At 35.8% G+C, this 22243-nt stretch overlaps 1 protein-coding gene across 2 annotated transcripts in view; it reads right to left on the bottom strand.

The window, feature by feature from the left end:
• The window catches only part of WDR70 (WD repeat domain 70), a 140421-nt gene that overhangs the window by 27930 nt on the left and 90248 nt on the right, over nt 1–22243 (bottom strand). For both annotated transcript variants that reach the window (XR_012627034.1, XM_074855777.1), the window contains exons 11-13: nt 10799–10898; nt 4486–4570; nt 3267–3405 (exon numbers count right to left, since the gene is read on the bottom strand). Coding sequence is in view for 1 of the 2 variants with exons in the window: in XM_074855777.1 (XP_074711878.1) it covers nt 3267–3405; nt 4486–4570; nt 10799–10898 (324 nt within the window). In the remaining variant the exon portion in view is untranslated. The remainder of the gene's footprint in view (nt 1–3266; nt 3406–4485; nt 4571–10798; nt 10899–22243) is intronic.

Raw genomic sequence — 22243 nt, 5'->3', positions numbered from 1 at the left:
TTTGTGAAATTAAAAAAAGTAACACATTAACAGTTTATGTTTTCTCTTCACACTAGATTTTCTGTTATTCTGATTATATATGTTCTACCACTAAACTGGTATACAAGTGCCCTCGAAAAGTCTTATTATTTTCATTTTATACTTAAAATAAATGACTAATGATGCCCTTTTTCTTTAGCAATTTGTACTAGATCCAACTGAAATCACTGAAATTATTTTCATGAGAAATGAGAGCAGATGAAGGTCTCTGCAGAGATAGATATTTGTGCTTTTACTAAACATATTTGCATTGTGTAACTTCATCTATGCAATGTCTAAAAAAACCAAAAATAGAAACACTAAAATTACATATTTAAGCACTAGATAATGTACAAAAGGTAAAGTAGTATGATATTTAGTTTCAGAAGACAAACTGAAGACTTAGACAACATTACATGTTTATCTGTAATTACACTAACCTGCTATCTGGATTTTTGAGAGACTATAATGTAAAAATGGAAACTAGGAAAGTAGTCTGTAGAAAGCAAGCAATTACTGCTGAAAAAATGCTTTGATAAACTACACAAGATATTAATCTATCAATTTATAGGCCAATGATCTTTCCAACAAACAGCATGTATTGCTTATAAAATAAAAAGGCCAGATTCTTGAAAATTCATTTGTTTTTTAGCATGCCTTTATGTGTTTATATTTCATGAAACACTGCAATTTGAGAAGAACAAGCAAAGAACACTAATGAAAAAGCTGAAAGATACAAACAGTAGAAAGATCTTGAAAAAATATACTGCTTTTACTTTATAACACCACCTACAGTAATTTTTATTCTTTTAGATTGAGGTTGATATGCTTAACTGTGTTTTTCTTAGATGTGTAGTATTGAAGCTGTAAGCTAGACAGGCTGATTGTAGAGGTATTATTGGTGCTGACTCACACTGAATATTATGTTATAAGGTCAGCATTTATACATCTCAATTCTTCACCTATTTCCATTATTTTCATTTGACCTATTACATTCAAAGCAGTAGAACGACAGTCTTAAATTTTGTAACTACAAATGAAGAAAAACAGCACCACTAAAACCCTACAGACAAAAGTGATTTACTACAGTCTTAAAAAGTACCATATAAATATCAGCACCTATATAAATTTACAGTATAAAATTATGAACCTGCTGAGATTTGTACACATACTTAAAATTTTACTACGTGAGTGGCCCCAGTGAAGTTACTTATTGACCCCTAATTTTGGTTTTCCAGCAATTTCCTACTGTTCGTTCTCAGCTCCATGTCTCTCTTGCATTTTGAAACAAAAGAACAGAAATTTATCTCTCTATCCTGAGAAAAACTGATAGCAAATCAATCTTTTCTGGACTCTCCTGTAGCATTATCTACCTCAGCAGGTAAACAGACCCTCTATTTCAGAGAATTAAAGAACCACTTTTCTGGGGGACAAAGTTAGCAAATGAAAATTATATTTCCTTTGAACAGAAAACAGGTTGTTTTTCTCTAAGGAGTAAATTTTCTTTACTATTTAATTTCTTTTGGAGATACAGGATCCACCATTGCCAAGTTTCTTATTCTTGCAGTCTTCAAGCTCAGGTGAAGTTTCTGTACACTTACTGACTTCACCACCACATAATGGAGATGCCATCATGACCACATCCAGACACATAGCTCTAAGGAGTCCAAATTCACTGTGAATGGAATTGCTAAGCTATTTCGTTTCCTGTGCCCAAGGACAGAAGAGCTCCTACAATCTACCTCTTGCACTTTGCCTTATGCAGTTGTTTTCCTTTTTGCTGTTATGAAGTGTCAGAAGGGATACTGAGGCATTCATATGTTTCATATATTTCATATATCATATGAAGTATATCATATATCATATGAATCCTATATCATATCATATATCATATGAATCATATATCATGTATCATATGAATCATATATCATATATATATTTCATACATCATATGTTTCAGAAAAAGGTTGTAAATTCTTGGTTATAATACTTGTATCAGAAAATCAAAATCCACTAGAAATCCTCATGAGTTAAGCTGAGGTTGTATGTTCCACAAGAGAAAAATTTAAAATGCAGTTGATGCTATTTTCAGAAATATTATTTAGTACTAAATAAAACTGCCATTGTCATATAAAAACTGTATTTAGAATATATGTTTACAATAAAAACAGGGCTTTTTTTCCCCCCTCCAGAAAAAACACACGCTTTCTGTTTGACACAAATTCTGCAATTTTTAATTTGCAAGATTGCTGCCACAGAAAGGATATAACAAATTCATCTGTAAGCAGATTTTGCTTTAGGATGAATTAGAAGAGAAAATGGGATTTGAAAAGAGAAGTAATTACAAATGTAAGTTCTGTAGAAATGATCTCCAGCCCAAGAAGTTTTTGTCTGCTGTGCTAGGAAAGACTGCTGTGCTGGGTTAAGAAAAGTGCAGAAGGAGAAAATAGTATCCTGAAATGAAGTGACAAAGTTGGTATCTGACAGACTGCAACAACTAACGGGACTTAAGCATACATTGCCATACTTCAGCAATCCAATTCTGTTTGAATTTCTCCCACTCCTGTTTGTTACAGTCTATAAGCTCACTTCTGTACACCACAAGAGTGCAAATACCTTTTTTTCAACTACGATATTAAGCTTTTTCCTTCTGTACAAGGGAATAGGTAAGCAGTTCAAGCCACGCACAGACTCTTCTGTATTACATACAGATTCACAGTTTTAGGTTTTTATATTGCTGGTGAGAAGGGTATTTCTGATGGAGGGATTCCTAATGATGCCTGCCTTTTGCCATGAAATTGTTGCATTTACACAGGCTAGAGTTCATTGAAATACATTTTATAGAAACCACAAGTTTAGTTGCAGGGACAAATAGGAGTTTTGTCACAATATGGCATCTCATCATGATAACTGGCAGAGTAACAGCATAAACATGTAAGAATTTTAGGATTTCTGCCTCATTCTGCAGATCTAGAAGGGTTCACAGAAATCCTTGAGAAATGCAATGGTAACACCAAAGCAGGGATCTCCTAGTGCTTAAACACTTTTTTTCCAAGATTTTCTTTTGTTTTCTTAATAGAAAGCAGAATAGCACCTATTCAGGCCACTCTACCTTTATCTCTTAAACATGGAGTAGAAAAATTACAGTAGTGTTAGTAGGTCATTACCTGTATAAGGGCAAAAAAAGCATTTGAATATGGTTTCATTAGTATTTTGATCAGTTGTCAAAAGAAAACTAAAATACATACCGCATCTGTAACTTCTATTTCATACAACTTCTGGAATGTCTCCCGATAAAAGAAAAAAAGCTTCCCACTGCCACCACCTTTCTTAACAGAGGTGCCTGTGACGAGTATTTTATCATCTGGGCTGAAACAACAATCTGTCCTGTTGAAGAAAACAAATCATCACACTGGACAAATCAATAATTAATGCATAAGGAACTTAGATACAAATTGCACTCCTTAAAAATAATTCTGTTTGTTAATGCTTTCAAGACAAAGCTTTAAACAAATCTTTTATCAGCTGTCCTCTATTACTATATTTATCAGACACAGTTCACAGGTACCATTACAACTGTGCACAGAATGTGCAAAACTGGCAGATCCAATAAAAATCCTCCTCCCAACAAAATTATCCTCTGCTCAAAAGTCTTGTAAACTTTTCAGCATGAGAAACAAACACACAAAAGTATTTTCAAATCTGGTTATCATCATTAAGTAAAAAAAATATATCAATCATGAAATCTGGTTTTGCTGATGATACATTCTTCAATGATGCAAGGCACTGTGTTTATACAGTCGCCAAAAATGTTTGTCTGTTTACTTTTCCTCTGTGCTACAAACTGCAGTCTGAGATGCCCATGACCTGCCTGTCTAAGATCTTATTTCAAAAGTATAAATTGTCCTTAAAGTTGGATTTGGCTGTGCTACAGCTACAGAAATGCAGGTAATACCCATAAAAATATTAAATACATAACTTAGCACTATGCAGTACAATATAGTATTTTAGTATCAAAGAACACAGTGATCAGCACTTTTAACATCATAACCTGAATTCACACCATGCACCTTCATGTTATGTCTACTTTTCAATCCAGCTCTTTTTTCACTAATCACAGACCATGTAAGAATGAGAACTACTTATGTATCTCATTACACAAACATAAGGCAATGAACTGTCCTCTTCCTGAAAAGCTGCTAATCTAATTAGACATAAGACACGAGACTGAAAAATTGCACAAACCAAGCAAGTCTAGTTATGAATTATACCCAAAATATGGGATCTTTTAAAGCACTGTGAAATCCTAAAATAGCCAAAATTTGTTACTGCACAGTCCTCCCTGTGCAAAGCTTTCTACACAGTTCTGGACCTAGTGAGAACTGAGGTGGAGAACTCTGGTAGACTCCCTCCCGTTCAGCACAACTACCGCTACTTCTGCTAGCTGGAATAAATTACAGTACTTACATTGGAAAGAAGCTGGGCAGTCTTTCCGCTGAATTAAGAGGCTTTTTAAATTGTCTAATATCCCATATCCTTAAAGTATCATCTCCTATGAAACAAAAGGGACGAAGGTTAGCAATAAAGAATTAGCAAGTCAAGAATTCAGACACGTGCAGGAAATTTCATCCTCTAATTCAGACACAAAAAGAACAGAATGATCCTGTAGAAGAATGCAAAATGGGGATGGTTTGGAAGTTTTTTGTCCCTAAATGACTAAAAAGTGCAAGGATGCAAAGTTCCACCTGCTGCACTCTAGTATGTGAGAAACGTCTCCTCAGCGGCTCAACTCCATCATGGCAATCCCTCCTACCAAGAACCATTACCCACAGTGAAATCAGATTCCCCAAACACTAAATTATTCTGTGTCTATGAGCACTGATGCTCTGCTAGTAGGGGTAAATTTAATTTTTAAGATATCAAAAAAAAAAAAAAGAAGTTACCATAGATGGTCTAGATCAAAAACTAAACAAGTTCTATGTGTCTGATTTCTACCTGCCCTTAAAAAATAATCAGGAAGAATGGAAGGCACCTGAAATCTTCCCCCTTCTTTAGCAGTCAAACAGCAACAAACTGCAATCTCAGTACTGAGAACAGGCCCTGGATTCAGCCAGAAATCCTTGGGGAAGGAGGATAAGGAAAGCAAGTGAACCCACACTTCCTGTAACAAAACCTTTTCACACAGGTCCACACTGACTTTGGCCATAAAAGCCAAAATCGACATTACAGCAAGACATTTATAGCAATTCTCGTCTGTGTTTGATAAACATGGTGTGATTGTAGCCCAGTAAAAGTCAGGCTGTTTATTCCTTTTCGAAGTTATGACATACTAACAAAGTGAGAACCAGAAAAAAAAAAAAAAAAAAGAAGTTAATTAGTTATTCTCAGATAAATCTATCTACATCTCTGCTGATCACCCCTCTGGGATACATATTTCTAGCATGAGATGAGCTACAGAATTTGAGCTTTGAAGCACCTCACTCAGGCACCTAGACATCTTCTTCCATTTGACATGAGTGCTTCAGCACTGTCAAGGGTGAAAAGAAGGACTTTCAAAGTTACAAAATCTTACTGGCCTAGGAGGAAAAGGAGGCAAGTGACTGGTAATCCACAGACCTGCTTCCTTTCAAAGCACAAACCTTGCAGGGAAGTAACTGTGTTGTCTAAAAGTATTTTGTGGATTCACAGCCTTTGAGATCAAGAGCTTAAAGGAGGCCTTGGAAAAAAAATTGTTAAAAAAACCCCATCATTCTGTAACAAAAGAAATCAAGGTCAGCAGTACCCTTTACAGGGAAAGCAGTAATGTGTGGCCTCGTACATCATGTATGTTTATATTAAGGACTAGGATAACTCCTTACTGCAAAATATTTTTAAGAAGTGGACAACTTAAATAAATGACGTCTAGAGCAGAGTCTATTTCTGTTCATTGGGAAGCTAAAAAAATGACAAAAAAGAAAAATTGAGTCTCTATTTTGGAACTATCTGTTTTCTTATTGTTTCCCAGTAGACTGCATCCCCAGCACTTCAAAGCATTTGGTCTTGTAATATAAACCCTCCCTTTTCCCTTCCACCCCCAACAAAAAACACTTATCAGTGATATGCTATATGTAAAGTATCAGCACTTTATAAATGTATGCAAAGGATACCATTTGGCCACTCTGCAAATCTCCTGGATAGGGACAGATCTAAAGCTAGCAGCCAAGGCTGTTCTGTTCCCGGTGGAATAAGCCTTGACATGATCTTCAAGCTGTAGTCCTGCCAGGCTTTAGCAGGAGAGACACAGTCAGACATTTAGCTATATCTCTTCCGCTAACAAGAAAATGTAATTTGCTGGTTTAAAACATTAGAAGACTCTAGAAGGACTCAAAAAGTCATGGCTGATTTCAAATCAACACTGTCTTACTGATTTCTGCAACACTGTGCAGAAATAGATGATTAAGTATTTGGAAAGGGAGAAATGCTAGAAGAATGACTTGGCCAATGCCTTGAAACTCTTACCATCTTAAAGAGTTTGCCCAAATTCACTTTTTCTAATTAAAATTTTCTGTGTGGCAAATACAATATTGGTTCCTGAATCTAATCTGCATTTGGAATTGAAATCACTGTCACTAAGGAAACAGACATATTAACTTTCCACAACACCAAGGATTTTTTTCCAGTAGCATCCTTCCATTGGTGCATAAGGGGTTTCTTTATAAGAGCTGTAGCAGTACTGATCTATTTTTAATTACTTCATACATGGACAAAAATAGTTACCCTTAAGCAAAAACAGAGGAACAGAAGTTGTGCAGTTCAGTATGAAGTATTCAAAACAGTCCACCCAGATCATTCAGTATTTTTCTTAATGGCAGACTCCTCCAAAGTTGGCAGGAGTATTTAAAGCTTTTATAGCATTTTTAGTAGCATTTCAAACTCTATTCTTTACCATTTTAATGAGAAAGACACCAGCAAACAGGCTGTAGTCTGGTATGATCAGGTCAGACACCATTAAGCACTGGATTTATCAAGAGGTAACAATTAGGTCCTAGAAAAATAGTCTTTCGTGAGCCAGGATACGCACTTTGCAAATGGCTTTTACTCAAAATAAGGCCAATTCCCTGATACTACAAAGATTTTATCTGATTTTTTTTAGTTTCAGAAGATCCTGACCAGGAAGACAAGTACATGGCTGCAAATGGGCTGAAAAGAAGCAAAGTGCTGCCAGAAACTCAAAAAGCCTGAAGTCAGCAACACCCTTCAAGAATCTCCTGTTTTAAAGAGGGAGTTTCATGTTGAAAGCAAAGCTCAAGGATAGAAAATCAAAGATCACTGGGGAAAGCAAAGACACTTAGGAAATGAGAATTTAAAAAAGAAAATACAGCACAGGAAAGACATAGCATAACAAGGCTTACTCTGCAGGAGCACCAGAATGTGTTTATAAACTCTGAGCCTGTCTATGTGAGGAGAGGCACCTTACAGAACAAGATACATGCTTCTGCATTCTGCACTGGTTCTGCAAGAGGAGCTGCAACAGCTGAAGACCGTTGGAGGTGGCCACAGGTCTGCACCATGCTCACCCTGAGCCAAAGGCCTTGGGAGGAAAGTCACAAATTGGGGATTCTGCACTTACACTTGGAACAGCTCTCACCATCACCCGCATCCATACCAGCCTGGCCAAATATTTAAGTGCATCATCCTCTCTAAACATATGGAAGTGAAGGAGACTGGAAGACTTCGAGAAAGTAATTTCAGCTCCAACTATTACAAATAGTTAACTACGCCTATTAAAGTTAATGAATGCATTTTTGGCATTGTTTGAAATGAACGTCAGCATTCAGGTCCTTAAAAATATTACTTGATGTAAAACCATTTGATTTTTAAAATGCTAATGTCTGTATTTACCATAAAGAGCAATGTATTATTACTCTACACAAAATAGAAAGTCACTGTACATACTGCTGCATAACCCTTGAGTATACAGGAAACTGTACTCAGGGTGGTTCTAGTTTTTAAACCGAATTAAAAATTAAACATTCTAATTTTCCTGAAGAAAACTGAAAAGAGAGATACAGCTAAAACTATTAAAAAAAATTTTTTTTGAGCTCTAAAGAAAGCATGTATCTCCATAAGCTATCTGATAGGCTTAGATGTGAATATTTTCTCTTGGGTTTAACTACAGTGAACTTATTTTTCTGTATATGTTTTCTGATTAAGATGGCACTGAGTCTGCACACTGTTCATACCACAGAAAATAAATGAACCATCAAACTAATAGCTATCATGAGATTCATGGAATTTGTGAAGTCATTGCTTCATATTATGACAAAAACTAACTCCATAAATTCTGTAAATACCAGGAGTCAAAAAAGTTTTTTTAATTTTTTTATATTAGGAACCCAAATTCAGTCCTAATACTTACCTCTTCACTACTAAACAAAGAAAATGTTCCCCAAATACTACCTTCACTGTATTCAGAAAAAATTACTTTCATGGTTACAAGTGTTCACAAATATCACTTTCTTACGTTTCTGTGAAGTTACTACCAAATACCCAACAAGAGTAAAACTAGGAACTCTCATAAGCAGCTCCTTAGCTTTTCATTTTCCCTTGTGCTTGCAGCTGAGCTCTGCCTCATCTCTCTCATATCCAACACAGAATCTACATCAGATGCAAGAGAATCAATCAGGTTTTCAATGAAAGTCCCCATGCCCCAAACAACTATCCTCTCTTTGATCCTCAGCACTTGGCAGGTGTGTTAATTTATGGATGCGGGATCCACACGTGCTTTTGTTGGTACAGATCCAAAGCAATACTCACATTAAAACACTAACCAAACAAGTCAAAATAAGGCATGAATCCTCCTTGTTCTCTAGCATAGCACACACAGAGCTTTTTTTTTTTTTTAATACATTAGACAAAGGTAGCACTTTTATCCACAAGAAAGGGCCGAATTCCCAGAGTCTTACATTCTGCAATCAATCAATCAACATTTTATATACCTTAGAGCAGAGTGTGGTAGCTAAAATATAAGTGAAGGTCTGTTTAACATGACACAAAATCTGGAGACAGATGACAAAGAGCAGGCAACCAAACGTGCCATATTCAATAAAAATAAGCAAAGGTCATCGATGTGATCTACATCCATAAATGTGAAACATAAGGTAATTTATGTAAGTGGAGTCAAGACAGCACTAATGAATATTCCTCACCTAAGTATTAACCTTGTTTGCTGTTAATATGTAAAAGCACACTGAGGTTTCCCTTTAAAACTTACAAAGTATAGCTGTGTGAATTTTTGGGGGGCAACACCACTGACAGACAGATACAGCATTTCACCTAGTCCAGAACAGAAAGACAGGTGGTTCACCTATTTTCCAAGGAGGAGAACGTTCTCACAGAGTAAGTGTCTGGTTCACTAAGGACCAGCAAAGTTGAGAGTTTTTACCTCAACTGCTTAGGACTCATTCATAGTAAGTACAGTGGCAGTAAAGTTTGGATCCAGGAGCCTGAACAGCAATTAAGAAACAATCCAAGTGCCATTAGCATGCCCTACTAAGCCTAGGGCTGTCGAGGACAAGACTACCATCCTCTTACCTTGAAAGATGGGATCTGGGGAACGTATGTTTGGAATCTTAGAAACATGGCGAGACATACAAAGAAGTCAGAGAGGTAGCATCCAACAGCAACTGCATATTGCTGTAAAAGCCACCAATGTCACTCTACTCATCAGGGGCAGTGGAAGGGGGAGGATGTAAAGCAATTGCAAGCTACTGCTCTTGTCTTGGAAGAACATCCCCTGCTACACAGGTTTTGCCATCTATGAATACCTCTGTTCTGGTATTTTGTATATGTAATCTCATTCTCTCTATATACCAGTCTGACCAGATGTCCTGCACATATGCTAGGCACAGTGTTAGCTGACATTAACACATACTGCCTCTCCCTAGGCCTGTTTATTTGGCCTTGGGGCCATGCTAATGCATACACATAGCTTCTGGTTACAGCTGGTTTCCATCCAGACAGGTCAGATGGTAGGCTTGCACCTGCCTGCAAAATCCTGGGTAGACAAATCTCTGTATGAAAAGCTGTCTTAGGCAGACACCATCCTATCCAACACACCGAATACTCAAGTGAATGAGTCTTCAAATATATCTTTGCCTTCTCAAGGCTTGTTCTGTTATCTAAGACTTTCTAATGAAAGGTTTATTTGAAGTTTAAAAAATAAGTGTTTTTGTCCTGCAGACATTTCAAATTTTTTTGCCATTCAAGAACATCTTGGCCACTCACTTCCAGTCATCACTTCTCGATGTTTGTAACATAAATTAGATAAACATTCCAATTACAACACAAAAGGACATTACAGAAGAAAGCTGATTGAGAAATTAATAACTCCAGAACAGAGGTACTGTTTTTGAGAGGCAGTAATCTTCCTGGAAAGAACTAAGCAACAAAACTGGTCTCGTTTTATTTTTAATTAAGCTAATAATTTCCTTTTGTTGTATTATTAATGCTAGACAAGAAGAGAGATCAGGAACTGACTAATATGAACAGCAAAGTTCTCTTAAAATACTCCTTAACTGCTGTAAAATGTGCTTTCAGGAACGCAGTATTGCATAGTGTTTCAAAATAAAAGACATGAATTGTGAAACACCTCAGGTTTAAAACCTTAGTATCTGATTTCACTATCTTACTTCCATCACAAACAATTACATTTAAGGATAATACCATTTAAATGGTTTGTTTACTGAACCATTTCACATTCAACACATCAAAGGGTTCTTTCAATCTTTCAATCACCTACCTCCCCGGCTGGCAAGGACAGTACCATCATATGAAAATGTCAAGCATGAAGTGTCAGTGCCTGGAGCATGGGCTTGCCTGCAATGGAACTTTGTGTGTACCTGTTTATCAAAAAAATAAAACATTAGAAAACTTGCATATTTCAAGATGGGACAAACAACTCCTTATAGCATTTTGGGTACTCTGCTGTTATTCTTAAATTTAAACAGAAAACCCTGCACTTTTTAGCTGGTACAGAAGCTAAACATTTCTACAGCCTTTTAAAAATGCTACATATGTTTCAGCATAGGCTTTCATAATAAGAGCTTGAATGCAAAATTTGACTTTTTCATAGGTTTAATTATATAGTCCACACTTACATAGAATCAGCACTCTTGGAAAACTCCCACTAGCACTGAATAAAAGTAGTTAAGCCTGGTTAAGGTAAAAATACATTTTAAGGCAGTTCTCAACATTCCCCTAAGCAGTCTTAGTTACAAAAAAATACCAAAATACAATATACATACTTTGGAATGGGCTTAAAAGGAGGATTGTAAGAATCTACTTTTGCCAAATTTAATCCCTGCCAAAATTCATGGCTTATATAATAGTACAAAGCTCAGACATTCTGAGGTTTGTGTTCCATTTAGCTGCAATTCAGGTTTGAAAATGATGTATGTTTATTTTTAATTATTTCTATTTTGTTGATCATCTGAGAGAAAGGCAGAATTTACTTTCAAGTTAACATTTAGTTCTTGTATAGAGCTGGCTTATTTATTAACTCTGTATTTAGTAAAATTCCTAAAAATTCTATTTAAAGAGGAGGAACCTGAAACTAAATTTTAGCACTTTTGTAAAAGCAAGCTTTCCTACTTCCCAACCAAAAACAAAGGTCTCTGCTAGGGTACCAAGATGCCTTTCATACATAGAAAGGGAAAATGGAAGAAAAGGGAAAAGACAGTAACAGAGATGAAGGAATTTGAGACAGGTTGACTCTTTTCTTAAAACCTAGGAAATGACATGTGTCCACTTTTCCTAACATAAAACTAATTCATATAGTTGTAAAACAAAGCATTCAAGAATTAAAAATTGCCTGTACAAATGTATCTCGGCTTCCTATCAGTAGAACAAGGATTAAAACATGCCCTTCCTCACAGAGAGGGGTAGAAGACAAATTAGTGACCTTAAAGTCCTTTATTTACCATAGTGATGAGCAAAACAGGAAAAAATGCATAGAAGCGTATATTTTCAGAGGGTTTGAACAGTATGCAGTTAAGTCAGATCTAAAATCACACCCTTAACAGTAAGAGGACAAAATACTGAGCAGCTGCTTAGTGATTACTATTCAATCCATACGTTAAAAGAGACACAGTTCTACAGAATAAAAAAGGATGTGATCTCAAAATGCAAACACACGGACTGAATTAAGCTTGCACAGGAAGCCTAGTTACTCTATCTTCTTATTTTTGACCGAGACTTTTTAATGGGTTATTTTGTATGCAAAAGACCCAAGATAGTAAAGTAATTAATGTTGTTTACCCTTTCAAATATTTGTTCTAAATTTGGTCCAAAAGCTAGAGAATCTTTGTGTGATGACATTAATAATGACTGTAAGCTTATTTTGGTGTGCAGGTTTAGTCAAGTCTTGAGAGGAGTCACAGAAGTCATTCCCTCCACAAATGATTCTTCAGCAAACAAAGGAGGACTTCAAACACCAAGTAAAGCTTCGTACAGTATTTGGAAATAGAAGGTAACAGCCTATATTTAGCCATAGTACTTGTTTTGAAATTACTGTCACTTCTAGCCAATTGTGCACTTCCTGAAGAAACTCTATGAACAGTCTGCATTTTACAACTGTATGTCTTTGGTGGGGGTGTTTATAAATACTAAGAAACATGTTTTATGCATCCAATTACATAAAATTTTCCAAGTATGTGGTAACATATAAAGGATAAATGGGGAATTGCCTATCAGAAAATAAATTTTCTGTAATATTTGTTAAACATTAACAAGCAATTAAAATGATGTATTTTTTGTCTAAGAAATACCATGGACACTTGCAAAAACATCATAAATGGTTAATAATCACACCTAAAAAAAATGACTGAAAGATTACAATATGGTTTTTAGCTATTGCAAATACATCGGAAAAACTTTGTTTGGGCTCCACAACACTCGTCTACTCAACACTCCCATTCCTCCCCGGCAGTATCACACTGACATACGTGTATTAAAATAGTGTTTTCATTTTGCTGCCCAACTTAATGCAAGGGTGTTTGTTTTTTTTTTCTTTCATTTCATACTCAGTCAATCTGAAATTCCCTCCATTGGTTTTGTTTTGGATACAAATTTTTAAAAAAAGAAAAAGATCTGGGGTCCAACCACAATGCCTTTTCTTTTATGTTTTACTAGTAAAACCCCCAAATATCTAGATAGATAGATATTAATTCAATCACATAATGTTTCAGGAATTTTGTTATTTTTCTACAGTCAAAGATACTGATTTTATTTAGCATGAATTTATGAATCCATTAATCAAACCTGAACTGTATCTTTCTGGAATTAAACAGGTCAGCTTAAATATGTCACCCACTATGGAGCCTTTCAATGAAGTACCTATACTTTGACCAGTTCCTACCCTTTTTCAACTGTCCCATAGAAAAACAGCAACATGCAGATATCCAAGACTCAGACCTTATTTGCCCCTTAATCACAAAAATGAAAAGAACAGAACAAATTTCTCCCAACTCTATCCAGTTTCGATGCTTTAGGATTTAATGTAAAATGAGACTCGTCTGAAACTGACAGTAAGATTGCATCAACAATTCTGTTTGTCTTTAAAAATAAATTTGCTCAGTTTACCACTAAAAAGATTTGTTTTCCTAACTTTGAGCTCTGCAAGCTTGCCCTCCATATATTATTCTGCAAAGGAATATAACCCTGAATTGTAATACTAAATCAAATTTTCTAAAATGATTGAAGGTTGCTCTAAAAGTGATAGAAGGTTGAACGAGAAGTTTTTTCATATACTGGCAAATGCTCGTTGCAGTTTTCAAAGAAAATAATGTGTTTGGCCTCTGGCCTCTCAACATTTTTAACAGATGTCTGATGTTGCTAACAAATCATTAGGAAAAAAAATTGTTATCATAATGTTTCTTGTTGGAAAGACCTGAAACAACAGAACTAACACACACAATTCAGAAGTTTGATTCAGGAAGGCAAGGAGAGAGCGCTGAAACACTAGATAAAGATGTAAAGATAATTAAGGCAAAGCGTATCTACATTTCTCCCTCATTACTCCTCTCATTTTGCTGCAGAGGTGTCTGCTATTATGGAGTACCAGTCACATGCCATACAAAATTTGACAAGTTCATCAGTCCTTAAAATTTTTCAAAGATTTAGTTATTTCAGCAAATTCTGCAGTAACACACCCTATCTTCTGCAAGTTCTGTGAAGGCTCTCTAGCAAATAACTCCAGCAATGTAAGCACTTTCTTTCTAGCTTTGTATTAACACATGTATTTTTGTTAAGCAGTTACAGCTGACTGGACTTGTGTGCAACATGAAATGACAGGCAGAAAACATGAAGCACGTGTGAAAGGACGCGGTTTGCATGTATAAAAAAAGACTAGGGTAACAGATAAATGTCAGGGTTTCCATTATCGCCACAGTCCTCAGAAAGCATGAGAACCAGAAGAGAAGAGGAATTCCAAGAAAGGATTGGGAAGAGGGAGGGGTAAAAAAAAAAAAAAAAAAACAACAAAAAAACCAGGTACATGACTGGCCCATCAGTAATAACTATCCTTTGCACAAAAAATCTCAGTGGATTGAAGAGGACCGATATGGGAAGAGAAAAAACCAGTGACTACGTGAAGTGTTTATCACAAATGAATGACCTACAACAGAGCTGCATGGTTAGAGTTCTGTGTCACACAACTGCTCTCCTTTTCCAGAATCCTAAATAAATCATGCTCTAGGAAAAGCAGAAGATAGACCTAGTCAGTTAGTTCACCTCAGAAATCCAAGACACATCCATGAGAAAAAAAATACGCTTAAATAATGAATTTTTTTGAACTTTTCCCATTGTTTCTAGGATACAGTATTTCACAGTAAGCCAACACTTTCCCAAGATTATAATGCTCCCCTCACCCTTTTTTTTCTTTTAATGAAACAACAGACGTTCCAGCCAAGACATTCTTCTTCCTTCTTGTTCCTAACGTCTTCAGGATTTTTTTTTAAAAGCAGACGCAGTAAATTAAGGAAGGCCTCGGGGAAAGTGAGATTTACAAAGATTACTATTTCAATCTTTCCCTGTATTATAGATGCATAACAAAATGTTATGCATTTATTAGGGTGAACAGAGTCAACCATACAAACACAATCATGTCTACAGCAAAAGGAACTCTATCCAATACTGAGTGTGCCACTAGCAATGCGCAATCTACTCCAGTTTGCTCCAGCACAAAGAAAGTGTATTCTGAACAGGGAATTTCATCTCTAGAAATGCCTCCCATGTTCACTTACCAGCTGTTTCCCCTCTTTCACATCAAGGAATGTTTCCAATGCTTCTTGAAAGAGCTGGAAATCAGGATTTACACTAGTTTCAAACATGAGGCAGAAGGGCAGTAGCTGGGTAGAGATGCTAGACAGGCAAGTCCCAAGCCATATAAGGCTGTTTAAGATTTAAATGGATGATGTCACCTGACTAAGATAGTTTCAGCAAAATAAATTAGCTGACACTGACAACATTGAACTGCAAAAATGGCAATTTTTAATAAACATAAAAGCCTTCCAAGATAACATATTATCATAGGCCAGTCTCAAGGTGACAAAGGCATGAGCTATAAAGCTGCAAGAAGAAAACAAACAAACTAAAAACCTTCTTTTTAGTCACAACTGAGCAAAGCTGTCTGGGTCTTTGTTGAAAGTGATCCCATCGGAGACAGCCAGCAATCTCAGAGCTGTGATCACAGCTGACAAGACAGACAGGTTCCCAGGGCACAAGTTACACTCACCAAATGGCTATTTCTCCACCCCCCTTTGGTCATCTCTAATGAAGGAAGCATATTTGCTTTGCTCTCAATTATAACCCAGAAAAAGAAACATAACTGTACTTTCTGTGTTTAGTATATCACTTACAAATTATCAGGTCTACACATGCCAGCTGAATTGAGGAATTTCTTAATTTTTTCCCTGAGTAGGCAGTTGCAGACTATATCAGATGCTTTCCTTAAGTCTCTGTAAACATGATCCCTGGGCTTTCAATTTATGTGACAGCTCTTCAGTACCACTTCCCATGGTGTAGAAATGGATGCTGTTTCAGTAATGACCATGCTGATGCAAAACAAGATTAACTTGTGAAATTTGAGGTTTTAGTGTTTACATGATTACACTGTTACATGATTTGCTCTTCTCTGTGATCTCCTAACTCAGTGACATTTACATGTATCATTAGCAGACCTGAAACACTCCTTCCTTTCTCTCAATACTAATTAACCAATTATGAATACAGTAACCTAACTTCATTTGCCATAACTAGGACATCTGACCGGCAATTGTATTTAACCATCTTGTGTGTCCATTATATTCTCATCTGTTGCAACTAAGGCCTTTTTCTGTGTGGAGGGATGATATAACAAGGAAGGCAAGTCTTTGGGATTTCTTTATCTCTCTCACCCAGCAGTGGTTCAGTAACATCCAATAATCTTTCACATGTATTTCATAGAGAAGTTTTCCTCATTATTTGCAATTACTAAACAGATTTGGCTTTTTTTTTTTTAATATTCTGCAGTTTTTCTTGAGCAGCTGTATTGCAACGAAACACTACATAACCAGGAAAAAAAAAATAGAAGAGATAACAGCTCTGTAACTATTTTTAAAGTTTATGAAATCTTCAATCCCTTGCAGTGAATCATGCATTGTATCACAAAACTATAACGAAAATAAAAAAAACAAGTGTGAAATGCTTAGTCGGAAAATGTTGGGCTGCTGTGGAAAATAGCATTCTTAGAAAAGAAGCCATACAGCAGTGTAGTCAGTCAAGGTGAAAAATGATTTAGCATTTTAATTGCAATTGATACAAAAAAGTTGATTTCTATTGGAAAAAAGTCTCTAACATTTACACAGAAGGCAACAAGGCAAGGCACCCAATGCATTTGACTATATGTGGTTTTAGACAACACAAGGAAGCACCAGGCTGGCTTGCCTTAGAGATGTCTCTGAACCACTGTAGAATGATGAGAAGGTCCTTCCTATCTGCTCATGCTTCCTTCACCACTTAGAGCATTCAATTTTTAAGAATATTGCTGACCACAGAAACACCTTCTTCTTGTTTGAGTTAATTCATCAAGAAAGATTTTAGGAAACCATTTTAGAAAGATGGCTTCTTAACAGCATTGCTAAATATTTGCTTAATGGTTAGAAAATGAAATCCCAGCTGAATGTTTGGCTGCTCTGTCAAAATTTGCATTTGAGAAGATAATCTATCTTGGCCACAGAACCAATAAATATTACTAATAAAAATAGCTTTTGGAAACTATTCAGCTGGCTTCCTTTGGGGATTTTTTACACTGCATGAGAAAAACGTACAAGGATGTAAAAGAAATGTTCCTTTGTATCTTTTCATAACTTATCTAACCCATCCCATGCTATCCTAGCAAATTTATGATTTTCCTTCTTTTTACTATCATAAATACAGCTTCTGTAAAAAACCCCACAACCTTCCTTTTGCCTCTTTCAAAAATAAATTAATCACTCTTAGACTTGCTCTGCTGTTGACAGCTACTTTGCCTTCCAGAAAATAATCAAATCTGGTCAATGTTATTCTGTAAAAATGTCACTGAAAATTTAGTTAAGGTATACTATAATCCCACTGAAAGTCCACCAATTGTTTCAAGCTCACCTATGCCAAATGCCAACACTAGATGTTTCATATCAACTTAAAGTAGCCTTCTGCCTACTGGCAATAAACAAGCAAAAATATAAACAGAAAAGATATAAAGAAGCTACAAAGATGTCTTTAAAAAGCAACTACACAAAGTTATTCCCACCATAATTGAATATAATTTCTCACATTCTTTCAGTCTTCAATAGTCCCAAAGCTTAAGACCCATTTTAGTGATCTTATAGAGGTACAGTGTGAAAAGAGTGAAATATAACTGAAAATATACAGAAATCCACCTAAAGCTAATATTTCTCTTTCAGTAACACTTTAAAAAGGTGCAGTTTGCAGTGAGTTATCAAAGGTGGATGTACAATAAATTTACTTGTTGGAAAAAAGTAGCTAAAACATGTATATTCCAACAAGATTGGTGTATCTCTCTAAGAAATGAACAGTCACTTTCACTAAACTTCTTGCAACATATAGTGAGCTATTATTTCTTCTACATTATTTGCTTTTTCCCATAAAAATGTACTGCAAAACATTGTGCTGTATTTTATCTGCTTATTAATAATTTTTTTAAAAACACAGATTTGGTTTTATCTATTCAGGCGGAAAGGCAAAGAAGGAATATTGCCTCAGTTAAAAGGGTAAGTGGTATTTTGTCACACAAAGTATTTCAGTGATAAATTGAGCATTCTTAAGTTAGAGCCTCGCTGGTTTATAAATAATGCTGCATAAGGTGACTGAGATTATTAGTTCAATACACTTAACACTGTTTTTCAGGACTATACATATTAGAAATTTTTTTAAAAGCCTCCAGAAAACAAAAAATGCCATCATCATGCAGCAAAGTAAGTTGCTGAGAGTAGTTGTTTTTGAGAAGTTAAAGGAAACTTCTTCTTATGTTACAGGTCAGCTGGTCACTTGTGGGTGGTGGGGGATATGCATTTTTTTAATAACCAAAGATATGTTGATATTAATGTGTAGGATGCAAAGCTGCTAAATGCCCTCAAATTCAGTTATCTTTAACTCAAAATTTTACCTGATGAGTTCAGCAACTTCAGGATTAGGCCCCAGAGTTATACATGAGTAAAATGTAAAAGTAAGAAGCTGGTTGGGGGAAAAAAAAAAAAAGGAAGAAACAAGAAAAGGCAACTCAAGCAAACTTCATTTTCTTTTCAAAAAATTTTCCCATCTCAGTTTCACGATCACTTCTTTGACACTGCTTTTTTTCTCACAATAATTTTATATAATTAACTAGCTAAATAAGCAAATAAAAAACTCTACACATTTGGAAGCAAAAAACTGGCAAAGTGGAAAAAATTTTCAAAAAGTGTTTTCTGCAAGTAGTTTATACTAATTGAACACAGTGCTCCACAGGGAAAAGTAATTCCCAGTTAGCTTCAGAATCTGTAACCCCAAAGTTACAGATAACAAATTTACTGGTTTACAAGTAAAATATTACAGTGTTAATCACTGTTTCCATGTATAAAATACACAGTTGTTGAAGGATCTTTAGAGAAGATGTGGTTCTGTTCAAATACAACAAATTACAACTGAATAGTGCATTTGAATTCACCTGGCCTTTAGCTCAGAAACAACATAATGTCTTCAATAGCTCTGGCAGTTCAGGTTTTGTGGTAGCATCAACTTCAACCCAAAAAAGCCTTAAAAACCCTTCATGATTAAAGATACTTTGTAAAATAGGTTAAATTTAAAGCCAAGATTTCACTGCTTCTGCAAGAGGAAGCTCTAGTATACTTGGACTTGATTTCTGACACTCAATCTTGAAATTACTTGAAAATGAATGTTTCCATTTTAAAACACACTGTATATTTATCCATCTACATTGCACAACACCCTGTCATTATCATGGTTCCAAGCTAGCCTACAGATCAGCAATCAAGTACCTAAGCATCAGGTAAAGTAAAAAATCTTCCACTATCATTTAGAAAAATGTGGCTTGCTGTCCTACAGTAAGAGTCCTGAATATATTTCAAACAAGGATAGGTTTTAAAATTAGTTTTTTAATAGGTATTAAAAGCAGATTACTGTTTAAATATGAGAGGACAAAATTCCTGTGTTTGGAATTAATGTCCTTAAATCAATTAAGCCCTTCTGTGCCATTTCATATAAATGATAATCTGATTATTAAAGCTACGGTAAGATAAAAATGTCCTAATCGATATACACAACTTCCTCAAATGGGCTGCAGTATCTCCATACCAATTTGTCTCTGAGGAATACAGAATTATTACAGAATTTTTCATTCTGCAGTTAGCTTTCTCCTCTACTGTTAATGTTGCTTCAAACCCCTCTTTTCTCTTCTTTTTCTATTTTCATTTTTTTATGATACTCCATAGTACCTCTCCTGACTACAATTCTCTTTCACCACCAGCATTCCTAAAATTTGTCTCCATCCAACAAAAAGATTTCTTCCAATTTCTCATCCTAGACTTCCAGTTTCATTTCAGCACAGTATTTCACACTCATGCCTGGCAACTTTATATTTCTTCTCCATCAGCAGTGGCATCTTCAGAGCACAGGGAAATACATGAAGTGCTGTTTGTGAAAGCCATATCTCAGAAATCTCACTTGCATCATCCACTTTCCATCAAATAGCTCCATGTTTCTTTCTTTCTCCATTACTCTTTTTCACACTTTGGCTCTTCCATCCAATAAAGCATTCTCCTCAGTCCTCATTCCTTGTCAATCCCACTTAAATTCCTTCTTGAGTCTCAACAGATTTATCCCTGACAAATCCAGCAATGCTACCTCATCCTTATTCTCATCAGCCTCGGAAAAAAATGCGTATTTTCTATTCCCCTTCTTCATTGTTTTATAAGGTCCAGTATCACCTGTACACCTTCTACAAGTTGGCTCCCTTCTTCACTGTTCTCTCTGGTGTGTGATTCTTTCAGTTTCACTGATTATTTGCCACTACTCAGTCCCCTTTGCCACTGAACTCCTATAATGCATTTTTAAAAACCTTATTCACAACCATGACTACCGATATTTTCATGCCATTAACTACCTTCCAAGAAAAGGTATATCATTCTCTGTCTGCTGAACAGCTTAGTTCATCTTGACAACACGTTGTGAATGTTTAACTGGCAACTTAAATGCAATATGATGAAAGCTGTTCCTAATTTTCTTACCTGGATACCATATCTCCTCAATGTCCCTAGAAGATCTAACCTCCTTTAACCATTCATCAGACGAAAAATATTGTTATACGCATCACAATGTGTCATCTCCTTTGTCACATACTGTAAAACAGACTGTAGTAAATCCAATTAATAACCAATTGCCCATATTATTACTTGGATGTCTTTTCCCTCTTTGTTTCCTTGATAATGGTTCTTTTCTTTTAGGGTCCACTGTCACTTCATTTTGTCGTCTTTAACAGCTGTATTTTACCAGTGATTTAAATATATATATTCTTCCAATAATAGCAATTACAGATCATTCACTTAATCCTCAAGCACATCTGTGTTTTTCTCACGGAAAAAAAGTTAAAACCAACAAAACCACCACTCCTTTTTCCATAACACATATGGACATAGAGTAATCTATCATTTTAAAATGACAAAAAAAAAAAGAGACAAGTAGCAACTGAGTTTGCACATTGCCTTGCTTTTGTTTGTCAGTATAAACCTCTTACCAACTTGACATCAAAGGATTTTCTGACATAAATCTCCTGACATAACCACATTTGTTTCGGAAGGAGAACAATCAAAACTGAAGCTTGTTTTATACACACAGACAGACAGCAGAGTACATTAACACAGCCTCGTCCTGCTCTCCCTACCTCAATGCAATAGCCAACAAACAACAGTGACCTGTCTGGAGTACAAAAAACATTCCTACACCCCTGTTAACTCCTACCCAGTTTGGCACCACACTTTCACACATCAAATATCAAAATCAGCCAGGCATTTGCACATTGTGACAAGTGACAAGCCAATGGCTGGCAATGCAATGACTTCTGCTGATTAAAACATGTGTCCCTACTTCTGATAAATCACTCAGGCTCTTGAAAGTGGTCTTGAATGTAAGCCAGTCCTCCCAAGACAAGGGTAGGAACACACTACCTGTACTAGTTGTGGTCTTGCAAGACCTGGTGAAAGAGCCTCTGTAAAGGTCACAGTGGTATACTCCGGTGACCTCAACAAGATGAAGTTTGCTTACAGGTCTCAGGCTCAATTTGCTCACCAAATGAGACCACAGACCTGCATACTGGTGAGGACAATGAAACAGGCTAGGGAGGTAGGATACACAGTGCCATTTATGTGCTCTTACCAGGGCATGTGCTGATCACAGCAGATACATTCACCAGGAGCTCCTAGTGTCCATAAAAAACATGGACTGCGATTATACAATGAATTGGATTTTTTCAGAATATTTCACTCTTTATATGTGAACTAGCACAGTACTTTCCAATTTGGTCATCCTAACCCAATCTTAATAAAATGCATTACACCAAATAAAATGCATAATATAAATCAAGTTTCAGTGCTGATTACAGGTGACTGCTTTGAGCATAAAACAGTCAAGTCAAATCTGAAAGCGGCATATGCACATG

Source organism: Strix uralensis, chromosome Z (genome assembly GCF_047716275.1).
Source record: "Strix uralensis isolate ZFMK-TIS-50842 chromosome Z, bStrUra1, whole genome shotgun sequence".
Lineage (NCBI taxonomy): Eukaryota > Metazoa > Chordata > Aves > Strigiformes > Strigidae > Strix > Strix uralensis.
This window is presented reverse-complemented; position numbering and strand designations above follow the sequence as displayed.